The sequence below is a fragment of the Impatiens glandulifera genome, chromosome 7 (genome assembly GCF_907164915.1).
Source record: "Impatiens glandulifera chromosome 7, dImpGla2.1, whole genome shotgun sequence".
Taxonomy (NCBI): Eukaryota; Viridiplantae; Streptophyta; class Magnoliopsida; order Ericales; family Balsaminaceae; genus Impatiens; species Impatiens glandulifera.
Window position 1 is genome coordinate 5,746,457 of NC_061868.1, and position 25,743 is coordinate 5,772,199.

The window sequence follows — 25,743 nt, forward strand, 5'->3', positions numbered from 1 at the left end:
GTTATTTATATTCTAAAATAATTTTATAAAATAAAACAATTTACCATCATATAAATTTTAATTAATTTTTTATATAAAAAAATTAATGTTAGAGGACAAGAAATGATTGTATTAAAAAGAATGATTTTTTAATAATAAAATTAAAATAAATAAATATAATTTAACCTCGTACAGCTATAATTCAGATTTTGCGCCCTTGATGTAAAGTCGACTAAAGTTCTCCAATTAGGCATGCATGGCATTTTAGCCCCGACGGGTCGGATACCCGAAGGAACCAAATAGATTGGTTTGGGTAATTTGTTAACTTTTTGGTTCTGGATAATTTTAGGTTTTGATTCCGAATAACTGAGAAAATAATTCGGTTCTAATTTTAAATTTCTTTTTTTTTTAACATGTTTATTTTTTTTTCATGATTAGTTGCGGTAAAATGACTGAAAAAATTAGGGTAGTCGAAGGAACCAAATTGATCCGTTCAGATAATTTGTTTGCTTTTCGGTTCCGGGTAATTTTAAGTTGAAACCGACCCGGTTAAAAAAAATTCTAAATTCAACTCATTCCTTTATTTCAAATGTCAATATTTTTTTTATTATTGATTTCAATTGATTCCAGTTTATTTTATTTTAATAAAACATATTTATCTTTTTTATCATTAAATATTTGATAAAATGACTTAAAAAAATTGGAGATACGAGGGAGGGGTTAAAAAAAAGATAATTAGATAAATTAGATAGAATTAATTTTTAATTATTAATATTGATTTTCTTATAAATATTATTTATTTTTATAAGATATAATTTAGGTGGTTTTATTTTAATTAATATAATATTTTATATTAAATAATTTTTAAAACTTAATATAAATTATTAAATGTTATAAAATTAAATTAAAAAGTTTAAAGTTTATTAAATTGATTCAATTTATGTTTAAGTAATAAAAAGATGTTAAAAAGTAAAATATATTAAAGTAGTGAAATGAGTAAAAAAAGAGTAAAAAAAAAAAAACGGGTGTGGGTTCAGGTACCCATCGATTCCGAACCGATATTTCGAATAATTTAATACCCGATTTTTTCGGAACAACTTTGGGTCCGCCATTCGATTCAGGTCTCCGAAACCCGAAAATTTTCCATGTCCAATATCAGTTGGTCCTTAAAAGTTAAATAATAGTAAAATGTATTTGTTATTTATTTGGAGCTTCCTAGCTAAACAAACGGGTTGATCCAACTTTTCTATTGGGCTTGTTTTAAATAACTAGACCAATTATTCTGCCTATTGGACTTAATTTTAGCTTTTAGCCCAATAGCACATAAGTATTAAATATATAAGAAATAATTGAGTAAAAAAATAAAAATAAAAAATGTAAGAGGGAGGGAATGACCATCTGATTGACCTGCAAAAATAAAACTCACTTTTCTCTCTACATTTTTCATTTTTTTTAACCAATGACATTGTACCATGTATTGGGCGGATCCATGGATAACATGACCCAGGTTGTAACCCGGAGGCTCTGTAACTAACTTTATCTCCATTTTCCACGTTCAGCGGTTTGGTTTTGAGCCATTTTTTTGTCTACCTATATTTCACTCCATTTTTCTAAAATATCTTTTTTTTCATTCACTTTTTCAAATTACTTACATTTTCTTTCTAAATTTCTTAACAATCTTACTAATTATTTTTAACTTTCTCTAATCTTATTAATTACTAGCATGTATCCCGTGTATTTGCACGATTAATAATATAAAAAATCGTGAAAAAAATATTACGGTAAAATTTTTATGAGCGGGTCAACCCAAAATTCGACCCAAGTATCCATTTCCTCTCACATATATCCAAATTAACCACAACTCTCGACCTGACAATCCGGACACTTTAAAAATTAAGCATCATTATATATATATAGATTAGTTAAGTTAAAAAGTTGAACTTATATTTTAAAATGTCACGCGTTTTTCAAATTTTGGGTTGATAAAATATAAAGTGTTATTAGCCTATTGGTTAAAAGGTTGTACTTTTTTTGTTAGGTTGCAAGTTCGAACCATACCTATAGCATTTTTAATTTAATTTTTATCCGTTTTAAGTTTATGGGTGGGTCAACCCACAATCCGACCCAAGTATCCATTTACTCTCACATATATCCAAATTAACCACAGCTCTCGACCCGACAATCCGGACACTTTAAAAATTAAGCATCATTATATATATATATATATATATATATATTAGTTAGTTAAAAAGTTGAACTTATATTGTTAAAATGTTACACGTTCATCAAATTTTGGGTTGAATTTAAAATATAAAGTGTTATTAGCCTATTTGGTTAAAAGGTTGTACTTGTTTTGTTAGGTTGCAAGTTTGAACCATACCTATAACATTTTTAATTTTATTTTTAACCGTTTTAAGTTTATGGGCGGGTCAACCCACAATCCGACACAAGTATCCATTTACTCTCACATATATCCAAATTAAGCACACAGCTCTAGACCCGACAATCCGGACACTTTAAAAATTAAGCATCATTATATATATAGATACCAGCTCTCTCTCTCTCAATTTAAACCAATTAATTACTTAATTTTATAAATATAAAATATATATAATTAAAATTAATAATACTTAATTAAATAATTAAAATTTCCCTTATACTCGATATTTGAACAAGCAAAATTTCAATCCAAATTTACTTGATAATTTCTCTTGAAGTGTCTAGTTTTGCCGCACCTGAAACACTTAAAGGGAATTTTAGGAATATTTGAAAAATCCTTAATTATTTCTTCCTTCTTCAACTTTCCCTTTTTCTAATTCGATTTCTTCACGAATAACGCACTATTCGACTCCTCCTTTATACTCGTTTCAGCCATTTGTGCGACAAACAACTCTTGAGATGACAATAAATTTTTGAACTCCTCAAGCGATGATTGTTGTGTCCATCCTTGAATTGGGGTGATAAATGGTGTATACTCAGGTCGAAGTCCTCGAACAATATATGTCTTCGTTCGAGCCTCTGAAATTTTCTCATTTATGTTTAAAAAAGAAAATTTTGAGCATATGTTCTTTACCTTAAGAAAGAGCTCCAAAACAGATCTGATTTACTTTGCGACTGTCAACTCATTTTTAAGCATCTGGAGACGAGCCTCGTTCTTCTTGTTGAAAAGTCGATCAAGCATTTCCTAAATCTCATGAGCATATCCACATTCAATGATATGCTCACACAGATTATGGGAGATTGACCTGTTCAACACATATTATGCCTTTGCGTTGAGTTTCTTCCACTTCTTCGATTCTTCTGCATTTTCAGCGACATCCTCATGAGCTACATCATCGTCGTCTATGACGATGTCCCACAAGTCTTCCCCGACCAAGTATGATTCTATTCAAGTCTTTCATATCCGATAGTTTAACTGGTTTAACAACTCCAAACCGAGTCCAGCTACACGACCACCAATTTACATATCGAATAACAATGATACTTTCTTCATGAATGTAACTAAACTCTGATACTATGTAACGAAATCATAATACTTTTTTCACGAATGTAACTAAACTCTGATATCATGTAACGAAATCATAATTAGGACTTTGATGATCGAATCGTGAAAAACTTATTAAAAAAATGTTAATAAAGATTTAGAAAGAGAAACAAACTTCAATGAAATTATTTTTATTGAACTTATGAAAATAAGGACACGATTATAACACAACTTATATAGTGAAACAAAACTTAGACATTATATAAGAGATTTGAAGAGTCTCATTCATTAGAGAAAATTTTAAGAGACTAATAATTCAAGAATCTCTTAAATAATAAAAAAAGACACGTTTATTATGATTACTCTCGCTCTAGTATCTAACAAATACATTGAATATTTTGAAGTGAAATCTCATAATCTTTTGCTGTTTAGGAATGCCTTGAAGAAGACAATTGGGCAAGTGTTATGTCACAGCAGGATAATGTTCAAGATTGATCAAAATCAAAACCATCAAACTCTTTCATCACCAAAAGGACATCTTCATGACTGATCTTCCCCATCTCCTTCAACTTATATATGGCAAATTCAGCTGGCCTGTACAAACACACCAGCAATCAACAAACAAACCAAAAGGTAACCATTTCAGAAAGAAAAACAACTTACCCAACAACCCCATCATTATCGATATCAGCAATCTCCAAATCCCTTCTAGTCATCTTTCCCTCAAGAACCCATTTCACCAATTTCCTTTGTCTTCTCTCAGTGTACATCTCAGCAAGGTAAAGAAAAAGCTGAGCTAAGACTATAGTCGCGGTCAAAATCCAAAACACCGCGAAAACACGACCACCTTTCGTAGAAAAGCTCTTGTCTCCATATCCAAGAGTGGTAATAGTCGAACACACACAATAGAACGCATCCACTAAATCAAACTTTTCAACTTTCACAAAGAAAATAGTCCCGGTTACTATCATCACCAATAAAACAGACAACACAATAAGACATTTGTATTTCGCTTCAATCACATCTGGACCAGCATTATTTTTACTATGCAATGCCTTGACTAACAGAATTTTCTGCTTTTCAACTAAATGATCAGCAGCATTGCTAAGTATGAATCCAACCAAAGCCATTCCTGTGAAGACTAAAGCACATGCTAGGAGCTTTGAAAGTACAGTGCTGGGCACAAGATCACCATAACCGACCGTGGTCATGGTTACTGCGCAGAAATAGATAGCATCGAGAAATCCATTTGTTTTACGTCCTGACATTTGGTTTCTGAGTAGGTAGAAACAGATTGTGCCGACACCCATGTAGGCGGTTAAGAATAATCCTACTCTCCAAAAACTTGTATGGATTCCACGAATAAATGATGGGTTTTTTTCGTTTTCTATGATTTCAACGGGGAGTTTTATTGAGGAAGATGATGATCCTAAGGGCATTAATGCTATGTCATCTGCCATTATAGAAACCCTGAAATTTCACATAAACCAAACATTTGATACATGCTCAAATAGTATAAGATTTTATCAATCTTTGGTTATGGTTGTAGCTACCTTCTTTTTTAGAAACAAAACTTTATACATGGTAAACCACAACTAATGCAAAAGTTGTACAAATCGTGATTCCAGAACTTACAAGTCAAAATTGAAAAATAAAATAAAATGCAACATTCCAATGAAAAAATAGGGTTGCAAAGTTTCTCAATATTAAGAAGGTAGTATCATCACCAACTATAATTCATGATCGAGAAGACAAATACAATTAATTCTTATGATTGAGAACATTCCCTCCAAATAAAGAAAATACAGAACTCTATTATAAACTTAAAAGAGAAAAAGAAAAAATATGAAATAACATCAAAAACATTTGAAATTATCTCATTCACAACTAAGGAATGATTTTCAATAACTTCAATAATTGAATTCTTTGTGTAAAAGCAAGAAATTGACAAGTCATATATAGATTTTTTATTTATTTTTGTTGTTGTAATCTGTCTTATTTGTTTTCTTATTACTTTTTCTTCAACATAAAAGAATGCAAATCGTTTTCAATAAACAAAGTTACCTGAAGCTTTAATCTTGTGTAAATAGGTGTGTAAATAGACGTAATTTACTCGTTTAATATTTAACATGTTTTTGTCCCAGTTAATAAATTTTGATCCGGTTAATAATTATTTCATTTGTTTTACCTAATTTAATACATTTTGACTTATTTAATACGTTTTTAACTCATTTAACTAATATTTAATTCGTTTGACCTATTTTGACTCGCTTAATACGTTTTTAATTTTAAGTAACTCGTTTTAATCAATTTCACACGTTTTTAGCACGTTAAACACGTTTTTGCACGTTTAATAAAATTTTGACATGTTAACACGTTTTGACCCGTTTAATACACTTGTGACACATCTAACATTTTCGGTCAGTTTAATTAGTTTTTTTTGTTCCGTTTAATATGTTTTTGATATTATTATACGTTTTTATCCGTTTAACATAATTTTGATTTGTTTAAAATTATTTTAATAATTTAATTACTAAATTAGTTGAAGAAAATAGATAAGATCAATATGAATTATTTAAATAATATTTAAATAATTTATACTAAATAAAGTCTTGAATATGGTAAACTATGTTTATTTTCATAAATAAATTAATTCATTAAAGAGTTTTATAATAATAGTGATATGCTAGTTTTTTTATGACTAGACTATAATTAATAATATATTATTAATGAGTTTAAATTTTCTAATTATTTTTTTTTTACAATAATAGAGATCAACGTATTAAAAATTAAGATAATATATTAGAATTGAAAAATAGTTGGATTATATTAAATTGATAAAAGATAATTTAATTAAATATTTTAATTTAAATAATTTTGATAAATCTAACCCAACCTGAAATAAACTAAACTTGAATTTAATCCAACACAAATTAACTTACCCAAATTAATATTTCCGAACTTAAGTTAAGATTTAAGTCAATCCAAACAATGCTTTTCGTATGGGTAGATACGAAATTCAATAGATAGAAGCAGCTCTTTTAGGGGTATATTTTATTAAAAAAATTACACAATATTATAATATTCTTCTACCAAATAGACAAATAAATTAATACATAGACGGGTAGTTGCAATATTTATAAAACAAGGGATGGAGAGTTAAAACAACACACTTAAAAAATTCAAAAGAAATTCCATCAACATATTTAATCTATTATCTTTTGAGCTGCACTGATAAAAAAAAGTTAATCAAAACCCACAATTTCAAACTGAATCTGAACTCCAAATCCAGAGATGCCAAAAACCCACAATTTTAAACTGAATCTGAACTCGGTTTCCAGAGATGCCAAAAACCCAAAAAATGTAATCATGTGATGATGATGATGAAGAAGAAATCCAAGATTGAATCAAAAGTAAGAGAAAGCTTCAAATCAAATGATGAACATTGAACATTACTTCATTGTTCATTTGAAAACACTCTTACAGTTTGTTTGTGTGTGTGAGTGTGTGAGAGAGAGAAGGAGGAGAGAGAAGACTTACTATGTTCTTGCTGCTATGCTCTGCCTGCGATTGATTTGTTTGAAGATTTTCTAATCACATCTTTTTATAATTTTTCAATAATTAAAATATATATTTATTTATAGTGGCATGCAACTGTTAAAAATAAATAATAATAATAATAATAATAAATGAGTTTATTTGCTGTAAACAAAATATCTAAAATTAAAACCAATTATTTTAATTATAAAAAATGATATTTTTTTTATGTAACTTAGATCTAAAATTGAAAAAAAAAAATTATTATCATTTTTTTAGTCTATTTTTTACTTAAAATTTTTTAATCTATTTCAATCAAATCTTTTATATTATATTAAATAAAATAAAATTATTTTTATTTTTTTAATTTAAAAATAAATATAATTATGATAAAATATTATTTTTTAAATAAAATTAAATATAACATTTTCGCTAATCATCTCATTATAATCATATTTTTTTTAATAATTATAATCTATTTTTTTCAAATATCATTGTATCAGTTAATATTTTTTTTTTTTGAAAATTGTTAAAATTATTTTATTAAAATTTCAAAATGGGAGGATCAAAAATCAGATCTAGACAAACCCTAACTATGATTAAGATTACAATCAAAAGATCTTAAAAAAATTGATCAGTAACATTCATACATTCTAAAAAACAGAGATTACAAACAGAAAAGACTACATTCAAACATAACCATCACAGTATGAGATTTTCAAATGTCATCTATTTTCATTAAGATGCATTTTTTCCCTTCCTTTTCCTTTTTTCTTTTCCCCTTTCTCTAACGATAAAAGGAGATTGTATTGAAGATGATGATGAGTATTGTTGTTTCTCATTTTTTATTTTCTCTTTGTACGAGCCCGTACTAATTTGATAGAAAAAATTGTTTCTTTGTTATCTTCAATTTGAGTTTCTGTATTATTGTCTTTCTTATTTTCTACTTCAGCTTCAGACTCCACATCGGTTTTGGAATATTCTTTACCGGCTTTAGAATTCTCTATTTCATCTTTGAAATTTTGTGTGTTTTCCTCTTGAGTTTCCTCAATAACAACTTGAGGTTCACCTTCCATTTTCATTATAATCCTTTGCATTACAGAAAATTTTATTTTCCTCCTCACCTTGATTCCATTTACTTTCTTTCTTTCGCTGCTTTCCTCTTTCTCAGAATCCTTCTTGCTTTTTTACTCTACATTTTCCTCATTTTTGTCTTTTATATTACTATCCTTGACTTCCACAATATGTTCTTCTATTCTTGATTCTTTCGTTTCATTTTCCTACTTTTTTTTGGTTTTCCGGGTTTTCATGATTTTCTGTTCTTTCTCAATTGCTTTCGCACATTTAGTACTATTATGTTGGAAAGTATTACAGAAAACACACATGTTTGACCTCCATTCATATGAGATTTCCAAGACTGTGGGCTTTCCATTCCTATCAACAACTACCATGCTCTTTGGAAGTGTACTTTGAGGATGCACTTCAATGCTTATTCTAACAAAAGTAAGGTGATCTCCTCCCTCTATAATTGAGTCCATATATAATGGTTTCCCAATAGACTAGCAAAGTGACTTAGAGCTTCTACATTATACATGTGTGCTGGGATGTTTCTAAGTTTAAACCATATTTGAGTTGTTTTCTTTGTCTTGTTTAGAAGACTCAATTTTTCAGACCATCTCTTTAACTTCATAAAGTTGGATCCAATATAAATATGCCCAATTTTCAGAATATCATCCAAGTTCGTTCCCTTTTTGAATTGTAGAAAATATAGATCATGGATGTTTGCAGAAACCTTCTCCAATCCCTTCTACTCCCATCGTTTCATTAGTGATTCCTTAGTGTTTGGGAAAAGATACACACATTAGTGAAAAATGGGTAAAAAAACGAGAGTAAAAACTCTCATTTTGACCCTATAACTTTCGGTATATACACATTACCGAAGGTTTTTGTAACTCTCGCCATCCCTCGGTATTGACTCTTTCGTTAAAATCAATTGGGCGTTTATCGAGAGATATCGTAGAGTTTTCGGTTTAGATACCCTAGAGTAAAACCGAAAGTTAATTGAAAAATTCTCGGTTTTTCCTCAGATAGAAAAACCGAAAGTTTTACAATTACCTCTCGGTTTTACTCCTAAGGGAAAAACCGAAGGTTTTCCAATTAACTCTCGGTTTTCTTCAAATGGAAAATTGAAAGTTAATTGGAAAACCTTCAATTTTTCCCTCAGGAGTAAAATCGAGAGTTTTCTAATTAAATCTCGGTTTTCTTCAATTATAAAACCGAAAGTTAATTAGAAAACTTTCGGTTTTACTCCTGAGGGAAAAACCGAAGGTTTTCCAATTAACTCTCGGTTTTCTTCAAATGGAAAAACCGAAAGTTAATTAGAAAACTTTCGGTTATACTCCTACGGGAAAAACCAAAAGTTTTCTAATTAACTCTCGGTTTTCTTCAATTGAAAAACCGAAAGTTTTCATATAACTCTCGGTTTTTCCATTTGAATAAAAACCGAAAGATTTTAATATTACTTTCGGTTTTTTCCTATAAAATTTACAAAATATGCCGATTATTTTGCTCGCAACCAAAACCTGTTCAGCCAAACCAATATATCAATAATAAAAGAAATGACACCTACATTAAATGATCATTATCATTATAAAATTAGCAACCAAACTAATCATCCGAACAATCAAACTTAAATCTAATATGATATTCTAACATTCAACTAACTTAACCATATAATAAACCAACAATAACTAACCTTGCAGGAAAAAGCGACGAAGAAGGGCGACGAAGAAGAGCGACTGTGGTGAAATCAAACAATAATAAACCTATTAATCAAACAAAACAACATAAACATATACCAAATCAATCCAATAATATAATCAATCCAAAACCAAATCTAAATACTTAATCCAACAAAATAAAAAACTAAAATAAACAAAATCCAACAACCCATTCCAAAAACCAAATCCAATAACATAATCCAATACATAATCTAAACTAATCTAACAATAATATAAACATAATCTAACAATTCAACATAATTAATCCCAAAACAAAATCCAACAACTCATTCCAAAAACCAAACCCTAAACCAAATCTAAAATCAATTTCAAAATCTAATTCAATAACTTAATTCATAACTTATAACCTAATCTAACAATAATCTATCAATAATCCAATAAATCTAACAATTCAACATAATTCCCAAAACAAAATCCAACAACTCATTCCAAAAACCAAATCCAAAACCAAATCTAAAATCAATTTCAAAATCTAATTCAATAACTTAATCCATAACTTGTAACATAATCTAACAATAATCTCTCAATAATCCAATAAATCTAACAATTCAACATAATTAATCACAAAACAAAATCCAACAACCCATTCCAAAAACCAAAACCAAAACCAAATCTAAAATCAATTTCAAAATCTAATTCAATAACCTAATCCCAAACTTATAACCTAATATAACAATAATCTATCAATAATCCTAAAAAATCTAACAATAATATTGAAAAAAAAATTAACCTGCAGGGGGCGGCAGCGACAGCGGCGGCGACGACGACTAGCAGCAGGGCGGTTGTCTTCAATAACCGGCGACGACTTTCTTCAAGCGGAGGCAGCGTCGTCTTGGAGAGGAGGATGCGGAGGCGGTTCGTCTTCAATAACCGCGCGTTTTCCTTTGGATTCAACTCGGCTTTCTTCTTAAGCGGAGGAGCGGAACCGACGGTGCGTTGTCTGGTGGCTGTAGTCGTCGGGTTGGGCGACGTCTTCGTCTGGTTGGGCATCGTTGTCGGGGAGGCGGCGGAAGGGAGGAGATAAGAAGAGGGAAAGGAAATCGAGAAAGAAGAAGAGAAGGCGCGATAATGGTCATTTCCGAAAGTTTTTTTTTTATTTTAATAGGTCATTTCCGAAAGTTTTATTCAAAACTTTCGGTTTTGATAATGGTCATTTCCGAAAGTTTTATATAAAACTTTCGGCTTTGATAATGGTCATTTCTGAAAGTTTTATATAAAACTTTCGGTTTTGATAAGGGTCATTTCCGAACTTTCGGTTTTGATAGATATTTCCGAGAGTTATATCATTAACTTTTGGAATTCTCATTTTACAAATTGTTAAATTAATTGATTTTTCACCTTCTAATGACTTTGAACAACATTTGATAATCTTAAAACATTACACACTCCATATGATCAAACTTTATACACATTCATATGATCATCAAACACAAACATACATATACACTTCTTTATATAATCAAACACAATCTTTAACATTTTAACATTAAACACAATATTAATTTTTAAAAAACAACCCACACTTTATTAGATTAGTTAGGAGTCTAGATTAGTAGGTGAAAAACAAATTAATTTAACAAATTATGAAGTGGTAAAACCGAAAGTTAATGGTATAACTTTCGGTTTTTGATGGGTATTTGCGAAAGTTTTGAATAAACCTCTCGGTCCTAACCTTAAATAGAATGTTTTTTTGGAAGGGTCAAAACTGAAGGTTTTCAAATGAACCTTCGGTTTTGACCTTTACCCATACTTATAATATTTTATGTTTTTTTAAAACAAGGGTCAAAACCGAAGGTTTTCAAATGAACCTTCGGTTTTGACCCTTACCCATACTTAGAATTTTTTATGTTTTTTTAAAACAAGGGTCAAAACCGAAGGTTTTCAAATGAACCTTCGGTTTTGACCCTTACCCATACTTAGAATTTTTTCTATTTTTTTAAAACAAGGGTCAAAATCGAAGGTTTAAACCTTCGGTTTTGACCCTTACCAACACTTATAATTTTTATGTTTTTTTAAACAATGGTCAAAGCCGAAGGTTTTCAAATAAACCTTCGGTTTTGACACTTACCAACACTTATAAATTTTTCTGTTTTTTTTAAACAAGGGTCAAAACCGAAGGTTTTTAAATAAACCTTCGGTTTTGACCCTTACCCATACTTAGAATTTTTTCTGTTTTTTTAAAACAAGGGTCAAAACCAAAGGTTTTCAAATGAACCTTCGGTTTTGTCCCTTACCCATACTTAGAATTTTTTTCTATTTTTTTAAAACAAGGGTCAAAACCGAAGGTTCATTTGAAATCTTCGGTTTTGACCCTTCTGATTTTTTTAAATGAAGGTAAAAACCGAAGGTTTTCAAATAAACCTTCGGTTTTGAACCTACCCAACACTAAGAATTTAGGTAAAAAAACTAAGGTTTTCCAATAAACCAAGTACCCTATTTTTTTGGGCAATCTAATAAATAAAGGAAAATAATTCATAAACAACATTAATAAACCTAAACCAAAGGATAATAATAATTCATAATTATGATAAGCAAAACACACTTAAATGTCATACCAAAATGTCATCATTCATACAGAAAAGATAATACATAATTAATCAAACAAATATAATCTAGAAATTAGTAGATGTGGGGGGAGGAGGGGGTGGTTGATTCTGCCTCTTCAACAATTCAATTTGCTGTTCGAGATTCTCCAATTTTTGCGCCATTTCAGCCCTGTCCGCTTTAATTTCAGTAAGCATTTGGCCTCTTTTCCGCATTCCTCAATCGGATTTGCTCCATTTCCAGGGTCATTTTTCTCACATCTTCCTCACGTGCCTCAGTTTTTGATTGTGCTAACAAATTCTGGTATGACCGGGACAGTTTCTCTAGTGTACGCCGAATACTCATCCATGACTCACCCATCCTAAATGCATTTCATATATATATATATATCAAACACAATAACCAAAATATATCATTCATTTAACAAAATCTAACAAAATCATATACATTTAACAAACTAACATAAATCTAATCTAAACAATAACAAATCTAAATTAAAGTGCCAAACACATAATCTAAACTAACGGCCTAAATCTAGATAATATAAACAAATCTAACCTAATAATTAACAAAAGCAAATAAATCTAACCTGGAACGCGAGAAGACGAAGATGAGAAGCGGCGGAGGCGGCTGCGGTGCGGAAGAGAGAGAAAAGAGAGAGGAGAATGAAAAATGAAGAGTTAGGGTTTGAATTTATAAAGGTATTTACCGAAAGTTTTCAAATAAACCTTCGGAAATATTAACTTAAAACCGAAGGTTTTCAAATAAACCTTCGGGAATAAGAATCACGGGTTTTATTTTTTTTTTATCTTTTTTAGGATGGGTCAAAACCGAAGGTTTATAGGATAAACCTTCGCAATTAACAATTTCAGGAAAAGGTAAAACCGAAAGTTTTTTAAATTACCTTCGCAATAAATCATTCTCCAACTTAGAATTTTTTTTCATTTTTCTGGGATGAGTCAAAACCGAAGGTTTATTGGACAACCTTCGCAATTAAGAATTTCATGGAAGGTAAACCCAAAGGTTTTTTGAATAACCTTCGCAAAATAACCAACTTCCAATACTTAGAATAATTTTGATTTTTTTGGAAGGTCAAAACCGAAAGTTTTACAAAAAAACTTTCGGTACTAATTAGTAAACCCGAAAGTTTTATACCCCTCTCGGAATCTATTTTTAATAACGAAAGATTTGTTCCTCTCGGGATCAATTAGGAGAGTTTTATAAAACCTTCGGTAAAATCTGTCGGCAAAGGTCATTTTTTTACCAGTGACAGTTCTTTCCTATGTAGTTCTCAACATCTACATTTTCCCATTCTTTGACGCATTTCTCCTCTACTTCAGTGGACAATTTAAATTCAAAAAGAGTTGAGAATCTCCAATTTTATTTTAAACTCACCCAAGTAGATTTGCCTTTTGTATGCATGATCTTCTACTTTTTTTTATGTATTCTTTTTCCAGACTTCATTTACCTTATAGTTGGAATTGCTCCTGATAGTATAGGTCTTTGATTTTGGGAACTTCATTAGCTCCTTCATTGTTTCTGACCAGTTTACTATCTTTTTGTATTTTCCTTTTTCATTAGGTTCCAATCTTGAAGATAATATATATTCAATTGGTCGATTGTTTGCTGTATTTTCTCTTTGTTGAGCACAATCTCTCCTTTCTCTGCATGCATCAGTAACTTTGTGATTTGATTTTTAAGTTCAAAGAGGTTTACTTTTTCATTATACCCAACCTTCCATATTCTTTCATTTTCCCCCTGTTTTTCTACTGCACTTTCTTCAGAATTTATATCAGTAATTGGTTCTTTATCTTTGCTGCATTCCTATTTTTCATGGATAATTTCTTCAAAAATCCTATCGATTTCTTTTTCAGATACCTCCCTTAAACTTTCCATCACAAATTGTCTGACTTCCTTATTCTTATTGTTTTTCTTTCTTCCCATTTTGATGAATAATAGAACACAACAAAACAGAGCAATAACAGAATATGGTACACTAGATAACCTAACTATTAGAGAACATGGTAAATTAGAAACCATAACCTTCCAACCAAGTTTTGCAGATGAATGAATGACCTAGTTATTAGAGTCGATATCGTGCCGTAAGTGCCGATTGTGTCGATCGTGCTAATTGTGCCGATTGTGCGCACGTTCTTGATTTGACAAGCGACTAGTAACCGCGACCACAACAAGCGAAATTGCGACCTTGATACTGTGTCGATCGTGTTGTTCTTTTCGTTCGTGCTAATCGTGTCGTTCGTGTTGATCTTGATACAATTAATATATTAGACATACCTATTGGATTATCATATCAATTATTTTTTAGGTAGACTATTTGGTTAAGAGAAATCGTCGAATTTTCGATTATCGTAGTCGTCCAATGTGTATAATTCATAATATTATTATTATTACGTTTTTTAAAATTCGTTTCGAAAAATCGGTCTTTTAGTTTTATTTTATTTTATGTCAATCTTTTGACTGTATTAAATTATTCTCATTATTTTTAATGTTAACAAATAAAATAAATCAAGTTACATATTCAATTTTTCAAATGCATTTAATTGAAAAATACAATTTTTTTTTATTTAGTTATCAATCATTGCAACCTTTGCCAATATTAATAGACACATTCCCCTTAAAAAATAACTAAAAAAATAAAAAAATACTACAAACATTAATGGACACTACATTAAACGAGTGGCTTAGAAATAAATGAAATAAAAGTGTGACAAAATGTCAAATATAACTATTGACATTGATGCTTAACTATAATTAAAAAGTTATGAAAATATTCAAAAATCTCGTTTTAATTTCAGAAAAGATTATTTGTGTAATCACCACAAAATATTATTCTAGTAAAAAAATATATATATATATATATATATATATATATATATATATATATATATATATATATATATATATATATATATATATATATATATTTATTGACAATTTTAAATTAGTCAACAAATGTATGACTTTTTGGATAGAATTAACCAAAGCAATTGTGGCCACAAAGTTTTAAAATGATATCAAGTTCAAAATTGTATGAAATAAGTTATAATATTACTTGGAATGAACAATTATAAATAAATTTATATTACAATTTTAAATAATAAATAAATTGAATTTATATTACAAATTTAAAAAATATTAATTATTTAAGTAAATGAACTTGTATAATTGATTTTGTAATTATTATTATTATTATTTTTCATTTGTTTATTATTATTTCTTAAATTAGTTTGAAACTTAATTATAAATAAAAAATAACAAGAATATTTAACTAATATTTTTTAAATTAAACTTGTATGATTTGAAATAAAGTAAGTTTATTTATATATAAAAAATGATTTTAATGTAAGCTATTAATTTTGCATGTCTTTTACATTTTGTATTACTTTTAGATTAGATGCTAATAATAATAATTATAAAAGATTAAATTATAATTAATATTGAACATAGAATAAATTTTAATAGAATGGTGGGTGACCACCCATTCAAGATCAATGATGGCAACTTGATAATAAAATATCATTTTATTTTGTGGTGTGCGTAAGAAGAAGACTTAGCCCGTTAAACTTGTAATTACCAATTTCCTTTAGGCCTTGGTTGAGGAATCGATTTTTTGGATTTTGTCTGGGTTTTATTCAAAAAAATTCTCGTTTGACAAAAAGTAAGAAAAAATTGGTTTTTAAAATTTAAAGACTAATTTACCTTTTGACTTTATAAGATATAGTGTAGGTGAGAAAATGATGGTTTAGAGAGAAGATAAAATTAGAAGGTAATTTTGATATTTAAATGATAAAATTATTTGATTTAATGGTTGATAAGATGTTTAAGTTTTGGGATAAAACCGAGTTTTATCCCAAAAACCCCTTCATCAAAGAGGTCTTGGTCTACAGCTTCTATAATTATTTATGAATTTTTTTATCTATAAAATAATATATAGCTTTAATTATTACATACATAATTAATAGAATGAGTACGTTTGTTGGGATACAAAATTAATTTTGGAGGATTTTGAGAAAAACCTATCACAAAGAAGTGTGGTTTATTGAGAATTAGCTCTTTTGATTTTTTATCATTACAAATTATTATTTTTTGACATATTTATTTATTTTTCTTTGTTTGGTAATTATATATGTCACATAAAATATATTATTTTAGGTAAAGTTGACGGGGAATGACTTTCTAAAATTTCGATTACGACGACTTGTTATGACATTTATATAGTACGTCTTTTGAGCATTTTATGAACATCTATAAAATGGTTTTCAAATCAATTTTTACACTAAATAAGTTATCTTTGACAATAATTTTGTGTTACACATTTTCTTTTGTCTTAATCTCATTGGAACTATATTGAAATTAAGTAGTATAATTAAATATAAGATTGTATATTATATAATATAAAGAAAAAAAGTAATTTTAACATTGATAAAATAAATTATCTTGTATAGTTGTATAATGATGGCCTGAGAAATGAATAGAATATTTAGCCCATTATTTTCCTCCATTATTTTATCAAAACAAATCATAATATTGTTTTATGTATTTTTCTCATCTATTAATTACCTATTAAATTAGTAAATAAATTGAGACGAGTCTCTAATATGTAACTTTTACATTTAAATATTATTTTTATTTTTTTAACCACTAAACAAAATAATTAATTTAAAATATCAAATATTTAAATGTCATCCATTTGATTGACAGTTATGTTTGAGATTGAATTAGTTTCCTAAATTAAAAGAAATATTCACTAAGACTTCTAAATAATTTATTATATAGTTTCAGTTACATGTTTAATTAAAATGTCACGATTTCGATTTCAGTTGAAAGTGCTTTTAGTTTAAACAGGGAATTATGACTGTGGGGTGTTATGTTAATTTTTTTTTTTAATTCTCCCCCAACAAAATTTACATCTTTAATTAAATTTTAATCATTTTATTTTTTTTATAATATTTTCTATATTGAATACAAAATATATATATTAATTATTGAACCCAAATAATTTATATTTTATCAATAATAAATTTTTCTTCCAAAATTGAAAATTACCTACATCAAACAAGCCCTTAATCACTATAGTTGATTTTTTTTTTTTTTTAAATGAGTTGCCCAACATAAAAGGGAGTAAAGTATAATAAACCCAATTTTCTCACGTCCATACAAAATATACCTTTTTATTGAATTTGTTTTCAGTTTTCACTAGAGAATATAATTTAATTAGTCCATTTGAAAATGACATTTTCCAAAGTAAATTGTAGTATTATTTTTGGATTTCAAGATAACGCCATTTTTAGTATTAGTTACTTACAAATAAATTGATAGGTGCATGTATGACTGGATCCCAATAAAAAGATTGCCGGCTAAATTTAAAAAATTATACATTTTTGGTTGGTAAATGAAATATGCATGTATGACCACAAATTAATTTGATTATGAATCATAGATAGTTGTGCTTTATTATAAACTATCTTAATTTTGAAATAAATTAAGTTACAAAATTATTGAGTTCAATTTTTTAAGATATCTTTTGATTTTTGTATTTTAAATAAATCTTTATTATATATCAAACTAAAATTAAAGAACTTTTTATAATTCTTTCAATGTCTCAACATTTTGCAGGTTATCGATTCAACCGCCTAGATTTAGGTATAAAAGTTATTTAAAAATCTGAATATATTCAATATGTTATTAAAATAATTCTACATATATTTTATTTGTAAATCATTAAATTTACTTTTTAAATAACTAAGTACAAAAGTTTTAATGTAAATTTCTTAGTTTTATTTAGAACATTTAGCAACAATTATTTTTTAAAATATTTCAGTGTTAAAACTCAAATTCATAATTTTGAAGACATTATATTATGAGTCTTTTTATTTAGTTATATGTTATTTAAAAATAATAAAATATTTTTGTCACAAAATATTGAATTTATTTTTAAAAATAAATTAAGTATAAAATCTTCAAAATAAAGCTTGTGTACTTAGTTTCTTTTACAATTTATATATTTTTTGGGACAAAATATGATATCTCTTGTACAAATATAAAAGCTATATTTTTTTTGGTTTATTAAAAGGTGATTTTAATAATTCAATAAGTGTATTAAATGATAAAAAAATTATGTGTACTATTTTCACCTAAAACTTTCTTAAATAGAGGTGGAAGCAAATGAATAAATGAGGTAAAGTGATATTAATTTTCTACATTAATTAAAAGAAAAATACAATGATATTATAAATAAAATTAGAGTTAATAGTCTTTATAATTTATGTGTGGTTTTTTTTCCCCACAATTTGTAGTTGAATTTAATTTAATTTTATATATATATATATATATATATATATATATATATATATATATTTTGGAGAAATTTTGTAAAAGAGAGAAAATATTATTTCGATAGTTGAGTTAAGATTTACATTAAAAATCCATATATTTAAAAGACATTATTAAGTATAATAAAAGATAAAGACAGACCATTTTGAATAAAAACACATTATTAAGTATAATAAAAGATAAAGACAGACCATTTTGAGTAAAAACAAAATTACACATAATCTAAGATAAAAAAGATAATTCAACATATATATTTAAATTTGAATGACAAATTGCAAACCCTAATCCTAGCTTTCTTAACTTTTATTATTAAACATGATATGTTTTCACTCATAAATTTATATCCTATTATTTTTTTGTAACATTTTTCTTTTTAGAATATAAACATAATTTAGAAACATGGATTTGGAGTGTATTAATTTGGATTATAGTTTGAATAAAAAAATTATAAATTATATTTATTTTTATCCGTATCACATTCAAATATTAATTTAAATAAAATAACATTTCAAAATATACTTTAATTATATATATATATTCATACATTAACAATATTTTTTTCTTACAAATCCAATTTATTTTATATTTAAAATTTTATTTATGTTTGTTATATATTCATTAACCCAACTAATTATGAGATTGCTAAAACACAATTAATCAAGAAAAAATTAGTCTCACTTCCACAACCCCTCCACTTCTATTCAAAATGAGATTGATAATTTGTATTAGATAAGTTTTATATCCACCTTAAAATTCACGATAATATATCAAAAATATTATAAGCATTAAAGAGATGAAGCATAAGAATTGGGCATTTTTATCAACCAGTCATTGACCTTCAAGGTAGGTCATGAGACGACTTAATCATATCCTCCCAATTTATGGTCAATTACATGTGAAGTCACACAAAAATCAACCTTATCCTTTCAATTTAAATGAAGAATATTGAGGCCAATTAAAATTGACATATATTATGTAATTTAACTTGTATATAACTTATTCAAAACTTGATAAAAATATATATATAGTTAGGGGTGAACATAATTTTGGGTTTACCCAAATCCAATCTTAACTCAAACTCAAAATATTAATTTGGGTTGGTTAATATAGGTTGGGTTGAGTATGAGTTGGGTTGAGTATGTGTTAAGTTTAATTTGGGTTGGGTTAGAGTTACCCAAATTACCTAAATTATATAAATTTAGTTTAATTCTCTATTACTAATTCAATATAAACTAATCATCTTCCAACTTTAAGTCGAACACGTTTTTGACATGTTTAACACGTTTTTCATACGTTTAACACGTTTTTCACACATTTTAAATATTTTTAACACGTTTTCACACTTATAACACGTTTCTCACACGTTTTCACGTTTTTGGCACGTTTAACACGTTTTTGACATGTTTAACACATTTTCACACTAATAACACGTTTTTCACGTTTTAACACGTTTTTAACATGTTTAATACGTTTAACGCATTTTTGACAAAGTAAACTCATTTTTTACATTTTTGGCAGGTTTAACACGTTTTTAACATATCTAACATGTTAACACGTTTTTGATAAGTTTAACACGATTTTCACGTTTTTGGCACGTTTAACACGTTTTTGACATTTTAACACGTTTTTGATATGTTTAATACGTTTTTCACATGTTTAACACATTTTTAATATTTTTAACACGTTTTCACACTTATAACACGTTTTTCACACGTTTAACACATTTTCACATTTTTTGGCACGTTTAACACATTTTTGACATGTTTAACACGTTTTCACACTAATAACACGTTTTTCACGTTTAACACGTTTTTGACATGTTTAATACATTTAACGCGTTTTTGACAAGTTTAACACGATTTTTTTATGTTTTTGGCACGTTTAACACGTTTTTAACATAACTAACACGTTTTTGATAAGTTTTAACATGTTTTCACGTTTTTGGCACGTTTAACACGTTTTTGACATTCTAACACGTTTTTGATATGTTTAACACGTTTTTACACGTTTAGCACGTTTTTCACACGTTTAACATGTTTTCACGTTTTTAGCATGTTTAACACGTTTTTGACATATTTGACACGTTTTTCACACGTTAACACGTTTTTCACATTTTTGGCACGTTTAATACATTTTTGACATGTTTAACATGTTTTTAACTCATTTAACACATTTAACACGTTTTGGTACGTTTAACACGTTTTTCACATTTTTAGCATTTTTTCACGTTTTTGGCACATTTAACATTTTTTTGATATTTTAACACGTTTTTACATATTTAACATATTTTTGACATGTTTAATATGTTTTTTTGCACGTTAACACGTTTTGATAAGTTTTAACACGTTTTTGTCACATTTAACACGTTTTGGCATTTTAGACACGTTTAATACATTTTTCACACATCTGACATCAAACGAGTGAAAAATGTATTATACGTGTCAAAAATGTGAAAAACATGTTAAACGTGTCAAAAACGTGTTAAATGTGTCAAAATGTGCCAAAAACGTGGAAAACGTGTCAAAACGTGTTAAACGTGCCAAAAACGTGAAAATGTGTGAAAACGTGTTAAACATGTTAAGAATGTGAAAAACGTGAAAACTGTGAAAAACATGTTAAACATGTCAAAACGTGTTAAATATGCCAAAAACGTGAAAAATGTGTCAAACATGTCAAAAACGTGTTAAACATGTCAAAACATGAAAATAGTGTCCATCGTGTCAAAATGTGTTAAACGTGTGAAAAACATATTAAACGTGTCGAAACCGTGAAAAACATGTCAAAACGTGTTAAACGTGTCAAAACGTGTTAAACATGTCAAAACATGAAAATAGTGTCCATTGTGTCAAAATGTGTTAAATTTGCCAAAAACGTGTTAAACGTGTCAAAAACGTGTTAAACGTGTGAAAAACGTATATGTCAAAAATGTGTTAAACATTTCAAAACATGTCAAAAACATGAAAATGTAGAAAACGTGTTAAACATGTCAAAAACGTGTTAAACGAATAAAAATTTGTTAAATGAGTCAAATACATGTTAAATGAAAAAATAAAAATAAAATAATTGGGTTACCCAACTCATACTCAACCCAACCCATATTAGTAAATAATATGGGTTGAATTATGAGTTGGGTAAATTTAATTTGGATTAAATATTGGTTGGGTAATACGGGTTGAGTTTACCCATTTACTCGACCCTATATATAGTAACATAAATAAATCATTGACATGACATGAAAAGTATTGAAAACATAGATATCATCTTGTTTTATTTTATTTTATTTTAATTTAATTTATTATTTGTGTCTATAATTCAATAAAAAAAAACCTACGTTTATCTACTTAACTTATCATAATTTTTATATTATTTTTTAAAAACATCCCAATATATTTTTAAGTCCACCCTAACTCGAATTTTTGGATGGTGATAAAGGTTGATATTTTTTTATAATTTTTTTTATAGAGTATTGTAACGTCAAAAATCAACCCTTCTCGAGAAGGGGCTTTCGTTACTCGATAGTCATGCCTCATAATTTACATTTCTCTAAACGAGGAACCAAAATGGTAAGTTTAACTAGAGTGCATTTAAAACATCTATTTAGACTACTTTTGAGTTTTTTAGAGTTATCACCTAATTTATTATTCGAGAAATTAGAAAAAAAATTATTTTGCATGTTCAAATGCATTTTAAAGATTATGTTCATGGTTCGGTGCTTGGTTACATGTGAGAAAGGGCTCCCGCACCATGTCTCACGTGTCTGTCACGTTATAGTCTCTACTTTAAATTTTTGACCATTTTAAATAATATTATTTTACACCTTATTGATTTATCAAATCCTAGGCCATGCGTTTAAAGGTAACTCAAGACTAAACATGTATCTAGTTTTGTATCATTCTATTTCTAGGGAATGCATCAATATCATGGTCCTAAATTTAAAACGTAATAAAATAAAATAAAATGCTATTACCTGTAAACGAGAATTGAGGTTAAAAAAATGGTACCTACAAACATAAATAAAAAGTTAGTTTATAAGAAGAAAAAAAATCCAAACGAACCTAAAATTTGTTCAAATTTATTATTCATAATATTTATATATATTATATATTATATATATATATTGTTTATTATTAGAAATGATTTTTTATTTTATATATTTTTGGAATTTTCTTAATATAAGTCAAGTAAATAAATAAAAAAAAGAATAAAAAGAAACCAAACGGGTCTCTCTCTCTATAGTTTGGAAATTAATATTTTTTTTTGTGGTGTTTTATATTTTTGGAATTAATTAGATTATCTACTTCAAAGAAAGAAATATATATATATATATATGACCTGCTTTGGTCCAGTTGGCTTGAGAGCGTATTTATTTGATTTATGTGAAGTGGGTTCTGATAATCGAATTGCATGAGCACCATTAACTTGTTTTATTCTAAAAAAAAGTATATCTAGACGTATTTACTTGTAAATAGTTCAATTATACGTTTGAACTAATAAAAGTTGATTTAGACGTATATAATAATAAAAATTGGCTCATTTAACTTTTGTTAGTAAATTTTATTATTTTTTTTTTAAATTTTTAATATTTATTATTTTAATATTTATTTTTTTCTTTTTCTTTTTTATTAATTAATTAATCTGTTTATCTTTTTTTACTATTTTTTTTATTTTTTTATTATTAATTAATTAATTAATCCATTTATCTCTTTTTACTATTTTTTTTTGTTATTTGAATATTTTATTTTATTTTTTCTACTATTTTTTTTTATATAACATAATATTATGTACAAAATAGTTCATTATTTACTATAATATTTAATTTTATTAAAAATTATAAATCATAAATCAAAGATTAAACATAAAGACTATTAATTTCATTTTTGTTTATATTAAGAAAAAAAATTACAAACAAATTATTAAATATTTTTTATAAAATTAGAAGACATGTTACAATTAAACAAACCCTTCTCAAAACATTATAGTAGAACAAAATTAACAAAAAAAATTGTTAAATCTTTTTCACAAAAGTAGAAGGCCTATTACAATAGAACAAACCTTTCACAAAACCTTCAAAAATAATTTCTCAAATACATCTAAAAGATCTCAAATACAAACAAGTTGCCAAATCTAAATTCTCGTATATTATCAAATAAAGTGCTGTTAAATCTCAATTATCTCACAATATCAACTAACACTCTTGTGTTGGTAAGGATTGCGATGTTTGACCGTCAACTGTAGCAATCATTCATCTTCTTCGTTTTCCAGGCTATAAAATAGAGTACACATTTGTAAATTACAACAAAAAAATAATTAAAACTGAACTTACATTTTCAATTGTGATCCCATCATTAGTTTGGTAAACTCCTATGCCTTCAAATTCTCTAGTACTCCTCAAAATCTTAACAACACAAAACTTATTTCAAATACATATATGTTAAACTTATATAAACTATGTTAACAAAACAAAAATGTTGAATTTAACTTACAATATTATTTGTCGATGATGTTTGGCCTTGTTGTTTGCACCCCCTTTTATTGTGAGTACTTGAATATAGCAACTTACCTTTGCCGACTCATTTAGTGCATATAGACATACCCTTTTTTCACATGAATACTTTGTCACAGCAGATTTAAATTCATTGTGATCTTTAAATGACATACCAATAAAGAATACCTCACTTGATTGCTTTGACAAAATGTGAGTACTGATATCTTCACACATATACGGATCATCATCATCGTCATCATCTTCATTTTTGCCATCGTCATCATGACTGTCACTATCACTATCATTTTTACTGACACCACCACCGCCGTTAGACTTTGTCAAAACTCATGTCTCAAATCCTTCGCTAGCCTTATCCCAATCCATTATAGACAATTCCAATTGAGGCACTTCTGCTTCATATCTTAATTGTAAAGGCGATTCATCATGTTATATCATTTTTAACCTTAATTTTCTGTCATAATTATCAACAAAACAATAATTAATATTTTAACATAAACACAAACTAGTCATAAACATGAGTGAAGTTTTAGGATTAAAGTTTTAGTAAGCACACAAAAAAAATGGTAGAGTTTGAACATAAACACTAAAGTGGGAGAATGATAACTAACCTTTGAAGTCGCAAATAGAGGATTGAACGAGCTTCTTTGGTTGAACAAACTTCTTTGGTTGAGCAAAACTTCTTTGAATCGGAAGAAAACTGATTGAGAAAGAAGATGAAAGAGGGAAAAGAAAGAAGATGGAGAAAAAGAAGATGAAAAGGGGAAAAAGAAAGAAGATGAGAGAAAGAAGAAGAAAATAGGTAAAATAAAGAAGATGAAAAGAGAGAAGAAAAATATAATTAATAAAGAAGAAAGAGAGAGAAAAATGAATATTTAAATAATAAATATTAAAAAAATTAAAAAAAAATTAACAGAGTTTACTAACATAGGCTAAATGAGCCAATTTTTAAAATTACATACGCCTAAATGAACTTTTATTAGTTCATACGTCTAATAGAGCTAGTTGTACAAGTACATACGGCTAGACGAACTTTTTTCTTAAACAAAAAGGGTCATTTATTCTATTCTTGACACATCAAATAGATTGACTCTAAAACAAAATATAAACGGAAAATTAGCTTTTCAAATACAATATAACATCAAGGAAGTTTCAAATTGATAACAAAAACATTATTCTTATTGGATCAATCATCACTACAACTTTCGAATATGGAGAACTAAAGAGTTTTCTAGACGACTAAGAATTCACAAACAAACACTAGTAGAAAAAAGGGCTACGGTAATGAATTTTAGTAACGGTGCTATAGTGACCTTACTGAAAGTTTTTTTTAGTAACAGATATATAATACCGTTACTGATATAAATATCAGTAACGGACATATAAAACCGTTACTGATAATTAATATCAGTAACGACTTTTCCTTAAGAGTCGTTACTGATACGTCATTAGTCGTTTCTTTTCATAAGGGTATCAGTAACGATTATAAGGATAACAGTTACCGATACTTTCATTTGTAATGGTTATCCATATAACCGGTA

The 25,743-nt window shown here is 27.5% G+C and overlaps 2 protein-coding genes across 2 annotated transcripts in view; both read right to left on the reverse strand.

Moving 5' to 3' along the window:
- Nucleotides 1-25,743, reverse strand: part of LOC124910256 (two-pore potassium channel 1-like) — an 87,660-nt gene that overhangs the window by 36,288 nt on the left and 25,629 nt on the right. The window lies entirely within an intron of this gene.
- LOC124910257 (two-pore potassium channel 1-like) lies at nt 3,731-7,059 on the reverse strand. Its single transcript, XM_047450882.1, has 3 exons — nt 7,004-7,059; nt 4,127-4,933; nt 3,731-4,057 (listed from the first exon to the last, which is right to left on the reverse strand). The coding sequence occupies exons 2-3, from the start codon at nt 4,921-4,923 to the stop codon at nt 3,949-3,951; spliced, it is 906 nt and encodes a 301-aa protein (XP_047306838.1). The 5' UTR covers nt 4,924-4,933; nt 7,004-7,059; the 3' UTR covers nt 3,731-3,948.

What these genes read in the sequence shown, in the direction of transcription:
- LOC124910257 (XM_047450882.1), bottom strand. Translation starts at nt 4,923, where the DNA reads ATGGCAGATGACATAGCATTAATGCCCTTAGGATCATCATCTTCCTCA. An exon ending in GATAATGATGGGGTTGTTGG is followed by an intron (nt 4,058 to 4,126) that starts GTAAGTTGTTTT and finishes GTGTTTGTACAG; the next exon opens with GCCAGCTGAATTTGCCATAT.